The sequence below is a fragment of the Ictalurus furcatus genome, chromosome 25, assembly GCF_023375685.1.
Source record: "Ictalurus furcatus strain D&B chromosome 25, Billie_1.0, whole genome shotgun sequence".
Classification (NCBI taxonomy): Eukaryota; Metazoa; Chordata; class Actinopteri; order Siluriformes; family Ictaluridae; genus Ictalurus; species Ictalurus furcatus.
Genome location: NC_071279.1, coordinates 17,544,608 through 17,559,551, shown reverse-complemented (window position 1 = coordinate 17,559,551; position 14,944 = coordinate 17,544,608). Strand labels below are relative to the sequence as shown.

The 14,944-nt window shown below is 42.6% G+C and overlaps 1 protein-coding gene across 1 annotated transcript in view; it reads right to left on the bottom strand.

Annotated features, from left to right (window-relative positions):
- The window catches only part of syne1a (spectrin repeat containing, nuclear envelope 1a), a 208,734-nt gene that overhangs the window by 180,927 nt on the left and 12,863 nt on the right, over nucleotides 1–14,944 (bottom strand). Inside the window, 1 exon segment of the mRNA XM_053614917.1 lies at nucleotides 3,574–3,635. Coding sequence (XP_053470892.1) covers nucleotides 3,574–3,635 — 62 coding nt within the window.

Genomic DNA, 14,944 nt, shown 5'->3' with positions numbered 1-14,944 from the left:
GTCCTTCCAAAACTGCCAAAACGTCGAGGCGTCTCAGGAGGGGCGAGGCAACATTAAAGAAGCCGCACGATGAAGCACGGTGGCGGCAGCATCGCGTTACACCGGTTGGGATTGCCGATCTAGTGAAGAATCATACACAGAAGCATGGATAGCTCCAAATCTCCAATTTATTTATTTATTATTTTTAAAAAAGTTTCGCGATATATTGAATATATTTATTATTATAGCGCTATACATAACAGAGATGAACTACATGAACTACGCCTCAGCCGTAGGAGCCGTTATCTTCAGACGAGAGCACGATCAACCGACACGGGTACAGTCCGAGTTCTTAATTTGAGAAATCCGACAAGCGAAATCGAGAGATTGGATAAAGTAAATGCACACCTGTTACCGCCGCGTGACCCTGTTTTATTGGTTTATTTATTTTTAAAAAGGCCGTACTAACGGACGTGAACCGGTGCACAGCTACTACCAGACAAATATTTTCACGGCCTCTCCGAGACGCAGCAAAAAAGAATAACGGGAAATATCAAACAAATAAATAAATAAATAAATAAATAAATGACGACAGTCGAGAAATAGCGACGACTGAGGACTCTTATTTCTCTCAGGTCGTTCTTACATAGACATATTTAATCACTGTAAGCACTTTCATGCAGGATCAGCAGGAAGCAGGTGATCAGTACAGATTAGGGTTTAAACCTGTGAGTAGAGAACAGCAGACTGACAGCAGCAGTCTGTCCCAAACGTTCAGCTAACAAACGACCAGCAACAAGCCGATGTGCGGTTATTAAACATTAACGAGTTCAAATCTTCGCCGGTCCGTAACTCTGTGCCGGAGCCGCACTGATGGGCGGTGACATATGAAATATCATGTCTAGGCACAACTGCCTACAGATCGACATTTCAAATGAATTTTCTGCTCCGTGTCACCGCAGTAACCGCACCGGAACGGCTGGGAGGCTGAGTGGGTTCAGGGTGCGGGATAATTGCAGTGCGGATGGCTGGGGCAGTCACTCTTGACACACTCCTCTCTGAAGGGTTAAGTGGAAGGGATTAACACAGCAAAATGCCGTAATTACACACACACACGCACACGTGAGTCTGGAGTGTCCGGTGCTAATTGCTCAATTACAGAGACACCTGAGATCGGATTGGCGGTGAAATGGCGAAATCGAATCTATCTGAACACGCTAGTCAGTTATTAGTGTAAATGAAATAAATGATTACGTCCGCTATAAACGCCGTTCATTGAAAGGCGCACTGACGCGCCGCGTGCATAAGTATTCACCCCCGTTGTACTTTTCCGGATTTTGCAGCGTTTCAAAACGACCAATAAAAACCCTCCTACGCAACGCTATACATTTTTTTTCACCGTAATTTTTTTAAAGTGCACACCTATTAGGCTTTTTCAGGTATTCCCTTTCATGTAGTGTGTTCTATACGTAGCTGTTTTGCGAAGGTAAAAAGTCTGCAAGTCATGGGATGGAAACGGTGCTTTATTCGCGAATGTCTTACGCGACATTCCAATTTTTCCCATAAATGAAATTCTACGCAACTAGGATTAAAACATCGCTATCGATGCGCGGAAGCACTGCATGCTCTACTGTAAGATAGTTTGCGAAATCTGACAGGGAAATGGGAATTCAAGTAGAGCGGATGATGTTTGCACATTAGAAATGCGTGCACACCACGGTGACCTTGTTTTCTATGCAAAAGTAAAAAAAATAAATAAAAAAATTTCTCAGTTTTCTGTCTCAGGCTGATTTTTTGGGCTGGTTTCAGCTCTTTTGCACATTTGGGTTAAAAACAAACAAACAAGCTGCTAGACTGGATACGCTGGATGACTGTACGTTGACGGTAAAATTACGCGGTCGATCTAAAACGTCACTAGAAAGCAGCCTATAGCGGAAATCAAGTGTGATAGCTTCTTGAATTTATTTGGTTTGAAGCATCAATTCTTATTACAGTCATCCCTGTCTCTGATATCTATGGTCCCTATGACTGAAATGGACTTAATTTCTATTACACGTCATGGATATACACAAAAGTATACGGGGGCGGCTGTGGATCAGGTGGTAGGGTTGGCGGTTCGATTCCCAGCCCACGTGACTCCACATGCCGAAGTGTCCTTGGGCAAGACACCGAACCCCGAGTTTCTCCCGATGGCAAGCTAGCGCCTTGCATGGCATCTCTGCTACCATTGGTGTGTGTATGAGTGTGTGTGTGTGTGTGTGAATGGGTGAATGTTGAACCGCTAAGGTTAAAAAAGCACTATATAAGTGCAGACCATTTACCAAAAGTACGAGGGGACGGACGGACCCAATATAGTTTTTCAAAAAATATTTACAGATAAAATTACAGCAGTGGTGATTTGTGTTCATCCCCTAAATTAACCGTCATCAGAAGTTGTATAATTCGCAGAACGGAGTAGAGAATGGAACGTGTAATAAAACTTTCACGTGATCTCGGTAAAGACGTAAAGCACGTGCTCCTGATACCAGAACCCAGTTTGTTAGATTCTAAATTAAATTCTTAAACAAAACAGCATCATAAAAATGATCAAAACCAAGTTCTGGGAAAAGTATCAGTCCGGGTTGGATTATCCTAATCTTCCGAATAAATCCAGTATTTAAATTTTTAAAAAAAAAACCCCGAAAAGAATACAGAACAACCGCAACGTCCACCGAAAGTCAGTGAGCAGGTGAAGATGGGATTAATCAGAGAAACAGAGAGTGTTTAAGAGGGTGGATGTATCGTCAGGGCACTAGGCGCTGTAAAAGGAGCATTGTGTTGGATTTACAGTATAGATTTATGATGCAGTGACGGCTGAGTTAAAGGTTTACAGCTGAATCCAGTCATTACGCAAGCTCTGTAACGTAAGCCGTAGACGTACAGGAGCCGGTACCACCGGTCTCATGCCACACTAATAAGACTTAAACTTCAAAAGTATGAGAAAAATCTTTCCTCTCCAAGCGGCAGCTCTTTCATTCGAACCATAAAAAAAATACACTAAACGTACACTTCTGTCCTTTTGTGTGTGAATGAATCTGTCCGTGCTTCAGTACTCATCCAGACGCTTTCTGAGTGAAAAGAGGACGCCAGAGTCAATAATCCACCTCGTTCACGTCCGTTACACCTTCTCAGTCAGTGTTGGGGAAGTGCGTGTGAAAAATATCAGCGCAAATGGAGATCGGATCTAGATCTAGTAGGCGTGTCAGGCTGTGTGATCACCTGACACGCCAGCGGTCACTGATCGTGAGAATGAAATCAGCCTTAGCCTTGCTTCACGCTTCATCACACCACTCGGGTTGCTTTTCAGGTTGATAGTGACAGTGCATTGATGCTGACAGTAAATAATCTGATACCAAACAACAACAACAACAACAACAAATGAAGTGCCATATTGATGTTTTTTTATCTCTGAATGCTAGTTGGCTCAGCCCTGCTAGCACATATAAACCGGTCGCCTTTGTAAACATTATATTTGTTGTGTGTGTGTGTGTGTGTGTGTGTGCGCGTGTGTGTGTGGATCTCCAGCCACACGTGACGGCACACACAAAGCCTCACCTTTGCCAGATGGGAGTTGATCCATTTGGTAAAAGTCCGCTTCTGTACAGCCTCCTGTTCGTCTAAAATCAAACGCAATGCAGAACAAAGACATCAGTTACACACAGATACACGCCAAAATATATGCTATACAGAACTTAAAGCCACTTTTACTGTAAATAAAATCCACGCTAGGTTAAAGCTCCAGTCAACAACAAATCATTTGTCATATTAAATCTCTGATCCGCCATTAAATATGATTTTAGCGATATATATATATATATATATATATACTGTATATCCCTAAGTACAATTTTTCTCCTTTCCGCTTGAGTGGGTGTGTCAGATCCCACTGATCGACAGCGGCGTTTCCCAGGCAACGTAATGATGTGTACACAGAGCTTTTGTTTTCACAAAACAGTGTAATAGTAGTTTAATATTTAATACGTCTCATAATTATTTCTATATTTGTGTTGATCTGTTTTTTGTATTTATTGCCTGTATGCGCATTAAGATACTCGCATAAGATATTCTGCCCCGTTCAGTCTGTTCACACACAGATTTAACCCGTCCAACCGATCGCCGAGACGTTTGCTTTTCTGCCGAAATCTCAGATCTGAAGGTGCGGACGCATTTTCTGGAACGGCGCGGCTCTCTGAGAGTCGTTCCGGTTCAGTACCTCGGGTCGCGGCTTTATGCTAATTCGCATTCGAGAGTCTTTCTGTTTTTCTTTAACATTGGAAAACGCAGAATCGCTGATATGGGTTTGTTTATACGATGCGCTTATTTAACCCTCGTGTAAGGAGTCTCCAGTGTCAGCTCTTTCTAAAAGATAATAAATTCATACTGATGAAAGTTTGTGAAGGGATTTATTCCTGACTTAGACCACCAGGACCTCGTCCTACTAACTACATACTGTACATTTCTTATAAGTTTCAATGTAAACACTGAATAGTTCTCAGATTTACGGCTTAACGCTGGATTAGCGGTTAAGGATCCGGGTTACTGATCGGTAGGTCGGGGGTCCGAGCCCCAGCGCTGCCAAGCGTCCACTGTTGGGCCCTTGAGCAAGGCCCTTACCCCTCTCTGCTCCAGGGGGCGCTGTATCATGGCTGACCCTGCGCTCTGACCCCAACTTCCTGACATGCTGTGTCAATCATTATCATTTTCTCCTGAAGTGGATGTTTACCTCAAGTGTCACGGTTCATCCACGCGAAAAAATGTATTACTCTCGTCTCCAGGATGTCCCGACCGTACAGCGTTAAAAAAAAAATCCTATAAATGATATAAAATCTAAATGAAAAACCAAATTCGTTATCCGGGTCACATTCCATACATACAAACGGTACTGTTTTTCATATTTGCCACGATGATAGTTATTCACACGGGGGAGGGAAAAAACGAACTATTTTAGGAGCTCGAACATTAGGAGCGTCTCGTAATACGGGCAAATAATATTAAATACTGCAGGCGAGACAGACGACACCACGGTCGAGTCCTTAATGAAATGACGCACTGTCTGATAGATTACACAGTGGAAGTCGGTCACTGTGTCACGCGTATAATGCGTCTGTGTGTGTGTGTGTGTGTGGGTGTGTGTGAGGAAGAGAAGGCGGCTCATGTATTATGCACGTCCGCATGATTTGTTAAAGATTCTGAAATTTGTGAATTAATAGCTTGATCAAGTCAGAGCACGGCGATGAAATATTGATGAGAGAGAAAAGAATAATGGTGGAACGGCGTTATGATTTGTGTGTGTGTGTGTGTGTGAGAGAGAGAGTGTGTGTGTGTGTGTGTGTGTGAGAGAGAGTTTGAGTGTGTGGAGGGATTCTCTCGTTTTGAGGTCAGTGTGACTTTGAGCAGGAAGCCCCAACTGCGATCTTAAACGCGCTCGTCGCACGTGCACTTTGCGGCACGTTATATCTGAATCGCTCACGCCGCCGCGTTAGGACGCGATCAAACCGCACGTGATTTTCATTTTAAAGGGCGGATTATTTATATATTTACGGTCATGATGACGTTATCTGTATCTGTTTCGAGCGCCGAATATCCGCATCTGTACTCGGGTTTAAACCCAAAGTGGGCGTGTCCTAAAGCGGGGTGGGGTGGTGGGGGGGTTCTGGGGGGCTTGGAAGCTGAAAGTTAAAAAAAAACAAAAAAGGATCTGGAAATGAAATTTGTTGAATTATGTTCGAATTATATACAGTCAGGTCCATAAATATTTGGACGTTGACCACGTGACTGTTATTTAAAGGGCAGAGGTTCACGGTGTAGGAATCGCAGAACTCTTTATATACGTGTTCCCTCCTTTATAAGGAACCAAAAGTAATTGGACAAACCAATAATCATAAATCCTTTTTATTTAATGTCATTTTTGATTACTTTGATCATTTGCAGTCAGTGACTGTCTGAAATCTGGAGGCCACAGACATCGTCAGACGCTGGGGTTCTTCTCTGGTGATGCACTGCCAGGTCTTTACTGCAGCTGTCTTCACTTCCTGTTTGTTCTTGAGGTGTTTTGCCTTCTGTAAGTGAAACGCAGCTCTACAGGATTTAGCTCTGGTGATTCACTTTGCCACTGCAGAACATTTCAACTTCTTTGCTTTATAAAAAAAAACAAACAAAAAAAAAAAGCCTTGGGTTGCTTTTGAAGTATGCTTCGGGTCGTTGGACCGTCTGCACTGTGAAGCGCCGTCCAATGAGTTTGGAAGCATTTGCGCCGATATCGTCACCCTATACACTTCACAATTCATCCTGCTGCTTTACTCAGCAGTCACATGATCGGTAAATACACGGGAACCGGTTCCATTGGCAGCCGTACACTCCCACTCCACATAAGATGAACATCAGATTTTTACACGAGTCCTAAAAGTAGATACACAGAACTCAATTAAACAAATGAGACAAAAATGTTATACTTGTTTGTTTATTTATTGAGGAAAATGATCCAGTATTACATATCTGTGAGGGGTAAAAGTATGTGAAGCTTTGCTTTCAGTATCCGGTGTGAGCTCCTTGTGCAGTAATAACTGCAGATAAACGTTTGGGGTAAGTGTTGATCGGTCCTGCACGTCGGCTCGGAGGAGTTTCCTCCGTTCCTCAGTACAGAACAGCTTCGACTCTGGGATGTTGGTGGGTTTCCTCACATGAACTGCTCGCTTCAGGTCCTTCCACAACATTTCTATTGGATTAAGGTCAGGACTTTGACTCGGCCGTTCCAAAACATTCACTTAATTCTTCTTTAACCGTTCTTTAGTAGAACGACTCGTGTGATTAGAGTCGCTGTCTTGCTGCATGACTCACTTTCTCTATATCAGATATCCTGATATTTTCCTTTAGAGTTCACTGGAATAATTCAGAATTCATTGTTCCATCAATATTGGCGAGTCGTCCTGGTCCAGATGCAGCGAAACAAGTCCAAACCACGATCCTACCACCACCATGTTTCACAGATGGGATAAGGATCTTATGCTGGAATGCAGTGTTTTCCTTTCTCCAAACATCACGCTTCTCATTTAAACCCAAAAAGTTCTATTTTAGTCTCATCCATCCATCCATCCATGAAACACTTTTCCAATAGACTTCTGGCTCGTCCACGTGATCTTTAACAAACTGCAGAAGCGCAGCAGTGTTCTTTTTGGAGAGCAGTGACTTTCTGCTTGCAGCCCTGCCATGCACACCGTGGTTGTTCAGTGTTCTCCTGACGGTGGACTCATGAACATTAACATCAGCCGATGTGAGAGAGGCCTTTAGTTGCTTAGAAGTTACCCCGGGTTCCTCTGTGACCTTGTGGACTATTACACGTCTCGCTCTTGGAGCGATCTTCGTTGGCCTCCGCTCCTGGGGAGGGGAACCACGGTCTTAAATTCCCTCCATTTGTACACAAACGAATTGGATCTGTTCAGAACAGATCATTTGTTCATTCTGAATAACGTATTCATGTTCGTTTACAAACCCAGCGTAAACACAAACACACGTCCAAATGCACAGACATGTGCGTGCACACACACACACACACACGCACACATTCATCAGGCTTAATTCCCTCTAACGGCAGTGCACATATATGCAGTATGTCCTACAGATGTCCCCACACATGTCTCAGACACACTCTGTGTCACCCCATTAACCCTCTAACTACCCAGTGCAAAAATAAACACACCCCACATATACTGATGCTCATACACACACCAGAACATGAACTCTTACCACGCAAGTGCTGCGATAACCCTGGCACTAAGTTCAGACATGTGCCAGAATTCATTTGTGCCATCCTGCTCGTGTGTGTGTCCTGGGGGTCCCAGGCCCATGGACAGGGGTGGATACCTGAACCTGGTCCTCGTCCTTGTCCTCCACTTCCTGCTCTTCTGCTAGCTCTGAAAATGACCTTCAAGTATTCACTGTATCAGTGAGAACTAGCCACTTTTTCCACAGAGGACACAGTGCTATGGTGCTCTGTGGGAATGTGTGCATGAGAGTGAAACACCGGTCTCTCTCTCTCTCTCTCTCTCTCTTCCCCTCCCACTCTCTGTGCATAGCCACAGAAAGAGCAAAAAGAACCCATTCTCCCTTTCATCCCTCTTCCTCTCCGCCTAACCAATCAGATCTCGAACAAATGCCTGACGTCACTACAGAACACGTTATGAAGCAAGGGTAGGGTTTGTGTTATGAATGCGGTGTGTATTCTCACGTCCGGTACGCGTCTGCAGAGGAGGAGAGTCACTCTCGTGGTCACGTGAGACGGAGTCTGATCCTGCTGCATGCTGTAATGTCTGCGCATCAGCTGAAATCTTTCTCTCACATACACTGTGGGTCTGATCAAATCTGATAGGATAATCTGACTAATTGCTCCTGACCGCCACACATCTCTGATTAACCGCCACAAGCTGCTTTTGAAATCCACTGAAAACAGCTTAGGAAGTAAAGAAAAATAGCAACTTCTCCGGATATAACTGGAGTAAGATTATACAGCCCCACAAGAATCTATCAAATAAATAATGCACGCAATACGTGATGTAAAATTATTGGCACCCGTACAAACGATACTAATTCCTATTTGTTACATAACGGCGCACAAACTGAGTTCACGCCTGAAAACAGTTGAATACATCTGGCTCCGAGTCACGTCCTGTAATGTACCAAGAATTGGAAACAATTATAAACTCTTAGGTGCAAAGAAAAGGTTCAATCTTGAAACCTTAAAGTGCACTTATTATGTTTTTTCAAATATGACCTTTCATGTAGTGTGTTATATCCGGAGTTATTGAAAAGAAGGAATCGATTCTGAACAGCTGAGTCGAGTCGTTAGTGATTCCAGACTTTACTTCCTGTACTAACCTACGTAGGTTTGTAACAAAAAGCCCCGCCTCTGGTCTTCATCGGCTGCTCGCTGACAGCGGTAGACCAATCACGACAGGCTGGGACGTCTGACCAATCAGAGCAGAGTATGCTCTCTGAAAGGAGGAGTTTCGAACGAATTCAATTTAGACCGGATCATTTAACGAGTCGTTTGTGACACTGTGGGGAAAAAGGTAATGCTGCAGTTTAAATGATGAGCACGTTAAAATGTTTTTGTCCTCAGATGCGTGTAAATCTATTGTATGAGAGCTTTAAAACAAAATTAGGCACGTTTCAAAACCATAATAAGTGCGCTTTAAACATTAGGTGGATTGTTGCTCTGGTTCTATGCAGAACCCGTAACATGAATCTTTTTTTTTTCTTCCCGAGAGTGTATAAGTGTATAACAAATTATCCGTTTACGATACTAGGGACTCTTAACTATTCAAAGAACCAATAGCGCTTAGTCTGCATTTATTTTATTTTAGGAGCGTCAATAAACTCGACACATTTTTAAAGTAAAATATACCTGCTATTAAAAAAAAAAAAAAACGACGCTTTCATGAGAAATTTTTTGTCTTTGAAAGTTTGATAAGGATGCCAATCATTCTTTACACTACACTACATGAGCTGTACACTACAGAGTAGTGACCTATACAGTGTGTAACGAAGAGCCTTTTTATAGACCATCAATGTACTAACCCAGCTGATATTAATTGGCACAGATAGGGGGTATAATTACTTACGGATTTCAGCTGGATCCTTGCCTTACCTTGCCTTGGAGAACTGCTTTATCTTAACATGTTCAGTACTTTTTTCCCGTGTCATTCCACTTTACTACACATTACTTTATTTAAGGACTTTAATGTTGTGAATTCTTTATATTTCCAGATTTCTTGAGTTAACACTGCAGTCTGCTGAAAACGTCGTGTGAAATATGTTCACGCGTCCAATACTTATTTCCCCCACTGTAAGTCCAGAGCACCATTTGTCATCATAAGGATACAATCGCAATGCAAACATATAACTACAGGCTCACTGTGCACTCTCGCTGGGCCCTGCACAGGCGAAAATGAAAAGCTGAAAGGAATATTGCGTGTGAGAGATAACGATCGATCCATTAATCATGTGACTGTGATTTCCTGTTTCACCCCTGTCTCCTCCTAAAAGGCTTTTTAAATGATGAAAGTCGTTAATATCAAAAACGCTACCCGTCACCTGTTATCTGCGGTCGGTTATCTCTCAAAAGTCCTCTCTCGCAGCTCGAGCGCAAATGCTGTGGATTTATATACGTGTACACACACACACACACGTGTGTGTGTGTGTGTGTGTGAATGAGAAGGAGAAAACGAGCTGGCAGGAAAACCTTTTACCTTTAATTGAGTCTCCGTGTGTGAACGCCATTTATGGCTGTATTAATAATACATTGCTTCTTTATAAATTAGCCTACTAGGACTCTAAAGAAAGGGGGCGTGGCCATGAGTACTCAGAGCGAACTGGAAAAAAGGGTACTAAACCGTACCAACACTCTCACGCACAAAATATATGAATCACTACCTTATCTGTATGTATTACTTATTCTATGCACATTAGAACATTTAGAACCTTTAATGGTTCTTCAGTTGTCCCTCAGAGGAAACCCCTAACCCCTTAACCCCAATGCGTTCCAGACAGAACCCTTTCAGGAGGTTAAGAGCCCTTAATTATCTCATGACCCCTTACAAGTGTACCGAGTGGCAGGATAGTTTAGCAGGTTCTAGATATTAAGAAGAAAATAATGAACAATAATTAATACGGCGTTTGCATCGCGGACTTGTGTACGCTCTTGGGTTCTTTAATGGTTCCTTAAGGGTTCATTGGATAACTAAGGGTTCTTAAATTTAAAAAAAAAAAAAAAAAAAAAAAAGGTGTTGTAAATAGAATTCCATGTAGAACTGTACAACAGAGTGTTTGTCTATCAGAAAGCATTTAGGAGGTTAAGAACACTTCATTATTATCCAGCGACGCCTTAAAGAACCCTTATCGCCTATGTGTGTACCGAGTACCAAGATAGTTGATCTACATGAAAATACTGAACAATAAGTTGGACTTTGTTCCACACACTTACCCAGGAAGAACATACATCCTTGGGTTCTTCAGTGGTTCACTGGATAATTAAAGGTTTTCAGTGTTCTACATGGAACACGTTCTGATTTCTGGTTTCAAGTGGCCCAATAACCTCTTAAAGAACTCATCAGAACCCCTTTTTTTTTCTTTCTAGGAGTGCACCAAGTATCAAGACAGTTTAGCAAACATCTAGGTTCTAGATATTAAGAAGAAAAGAATGACCCACTGTATGGTTCTTTAAGGGTTCACTTGATAATTAAGGGTTCTTACCTACTTAGAACCCCTTCTGTTTTATGGTCCTACACAGCCGGACCCTTGTGTGGACGCTAAGAACCATGAATTACCCAACGAACACTAAAGCTATCCTTGAAGAACCCTTTTTATCAATTGACACCGCGCAAAAGGTCCACGGGGAGGAGTCGGACCTGACCTCGCTCCTCCTACATGGGCGGAGTCGAGTCAAAAGTCCAATGGGTGGAGACAGCTCACCGAGAGTGCGTTTCAGACCAGATAAGTGAGTTTACATCTCGGAAAAGGTTCCAAGTAGAACGGATTAGAAAGATCGCACTGATTTCTATGGGGCCACATTCAGATTTTTAAAGATTTTTTAAGTGACTTAATTGTAAAAGTTACCGTACACGCCCCTGTGAATGTGCTGAATGTGTTGTTACTATAGAAACGACAAGGTATTAAACAGGCACATTAATATGAAGCTGTGATTTGACCTTCTGGCCAATCAGAATACAGAATTCAACAGCGTTGTGGTATAAAGATCAGTAAGATATTATTGGATAGATTAGATCTATCAAATCCGGTATTATTATTATTATTATTATTATTATTTCTTCTTGTAAAGCATCAGTGAAAGCATCTTCAATCTCAGGTGCGTACTGTAAGTAAATTAATTTCATGTATATCAAATCAAACTGAAATACAAACAAAATTCCAGTCATAAATCTTATTGCTGGGATTAAATAGGTTAATAAAAGGTCTTTCCATATTTGTTTCTCCATTAGAGATGTCCCTGAGGACATGCTTTCAATATGAACATCTACCAATCTCCATCCCATAATGATCCACTCCATAAATCTGCACTAATGAACCCCCTGCAGGAACAAACAGGTGCTGTCTTTATCTCTCTCTCTCTCTCTCTCTATCTCTCTCTCTCTCACACACACACACACACACACATACACACTCTCTCTCACACACGCACACACCCACACACATAGACTCTCTCCCTCTCTCCCTCTCTCTCACACACACACACTCACTCTCTCTCTCTCTCTCTCTCTCATTCTCTCATGCACGCACATATTTCCCTATTTCACCAGCCAATAAAGCCAAAAAGACATCGCCTGTGTCTCACCAAATCACAGTTATGCGCGCTTCCTTCCTGTACTGGAAGGCGGCGGAAGTCTCCCGACGTGAGAAGAGCCCTAAACACACACGTGGACCTTTTCAAACGCGAATCGTTTCCTAATGCTGGCTAATTAGCATGGCTAATTACAGAGCCGCTGTAATAAGTCTGCATAGATGATTTATTTTTTTTTATCGGCGAACAAATCGAAATGATTACCACATCATTTCGGGTTTCTTCCTCTTCTGCTTCGAGACGTTTGGCCGCCTTTTGAAGTCAGATGCTCTTAGAATGCGCATTAGAGAGCTGGAACATGTCTCTAACATATTTAGGAATTCCCAATGGCACACATTATGACCGGTTAGTAAGTAGTAGTAGCAGACTGGAAATGTTTTAGTGGTGGGGAAAAAGAAAAACCTGACAGTAATCTGCTTGCGTAATTGTTCACGCCCCTTTAACGAATACTGTGTTAAAGCACTCAGTCTTTTTGGGTAAGAGTCTACCAAACTTACCACATCCTGATTTGATTATGTTCCACTCTTCCTTACAAAAAAATGCTCCAGATCCGTCGAATCGTGACGGGATCTACTCTGCCCTCTTCGGGTCATTCCACGGGGTTTGGACAGGATTTAGATCTGGGATCTGATTGGGCCAGTCGAAAAACGTTGACCTTCTTCTTCTGAAGCCAGTCCTTTGTTGATTCCTTTGTGGAATTGTGCTTTTGGGTCGTTATCGTGATGGAAGGTGAAGAAATTTTCCTTCGTCTTCATCTGTCTAACAGAGGCCTGCAGGATTTGTGCTAAATAGATTGGTATTTGGAGCGACCCATGATTGCCTCTATGTTGACTAGAACCTGAAGAGCTGAAGAGAAGCAACCAGGACGCTTCCACCACCATGCGTCACTGTGGGCATTGTGTTCTTATGGTGATACGCACATGGTTTGGTGTGATTTAGGTGGGCTTGGATGTTTGTTTGGGGTTTTGTTTTTTTTCATGAGAAAGGGCTTTTCATGAGATAGATCAGACATTGTCGTCACCTGCAGAGAGTGTCCAGCACTCCTCAGATATTCCTGCAGCCCCTTTAATGCTGTCTGTCAATTTTGGAGGGATTTCGATGGTTCCCAAGCATTTCTAACAGGAGCAGTAGAGATGGGTATAGTCCATTTGTGAGACGTATCAGAGATGCGAAAAGAAGGTTTGTGGACTTTCAGGGCTGAATAAAAGCCAGTGGTGTTGAGGGAAGAAGTAGGTCAGACAGGCTGAGCTGTTGATCCCACATACTGCTCGCATTATAAAGTGAAGAATGGATTCAAGCAACAGCCTGGGAGGCTGCTGATGGACACCGTATCGCTTCTACTTTCTCCACAGCATGTGTGCTCTAGGCAGCGTATAGGTACTCATTAAGGACAAGGGGGAGAAAGCGAGAGAGAACAGATCTCCTACACATCTCTCATCAAACACCAGCAGTCTTCAGGGATCCAAATCCCTGGCGCAAGGTCAACAGATGCCCTTCTGACCTTCAACACATCACACGAGCTGCCAGAGGCAACGTATTCACGTTTCTTTTGATTGTTTCAGGGTACGGTCTGATGTGCGGGGAACATCGACTTGTCTAGCTGCCTTTGTAAGATAAATACAAATTCCTTTTTCACCTGCAGGCGAACGTTAGCGCCACCGATGTATCTGGAGGCTAAAGGAGACGAATTATCTGATGGACCATCTAATCAGTTGCTGTCAGTCAGAGAGGACCGGTCACATTACTATCACTGACAATGGGTTAGACTTGGATTTAATGGAGATACATACAAAAAGAAAAATCTGATAACGCTTCATTTGAAGCGTACCTACTTTAGGCCTTCATAAGACATTCATAAGCGTTGCGTAATTATGGAATAATACACAATGTGTCATGCTGTTATAGAAAAATGCTCAAGGATGGAGTGTTGTGATGAAGGTACCATTAGTGAAGTTGATTATTTTCCTGATAACATCACCTTTTGGAATGTTTTATTCCCGTTATTTCACAGAAATGTACCAATTATTAAAATTTTCATTTATTAAAAGAATGACATACCACTTGCCTATCATGCGAGGAATCGACTTGGATATCGTCCGATAAATCAACCCGGCTATCATTTGACGAATCAACTTTTCTTTGTCTGACAAATCGACTCTGTTATCATCCGACAAATGAACTTGGTTTTGGTGAATCAACTCGGCTTTTATCTGAAGAATCGACTCTGCTGTCATTTGGGGAATCGACCGACTCGGCGCTTGTCTGATGAGTCGAGTCGGCTATCGTTTGATGAATCGACTCAGATCTTGGCTGTTGTCAGATGAATCAATTCAGGCAAAAATTTTAACCAACAGCCAACCAACAGAACATGTTTACTAGAGTATGAATCCACTCAACTATTGCCTGGTGATTCAACTCGGCTATTATCTGACGAATCTACTTGGCTAACATCTGATACAAATCCACTTGGCTGCTGTCTGATTAACCAATTAGCCGTATCGGTTCTTGTCTAATAAATTGACTCATCTGAAGGATCGACTCACCTATCATAGAACGGATTGCCTGAGCTATTGT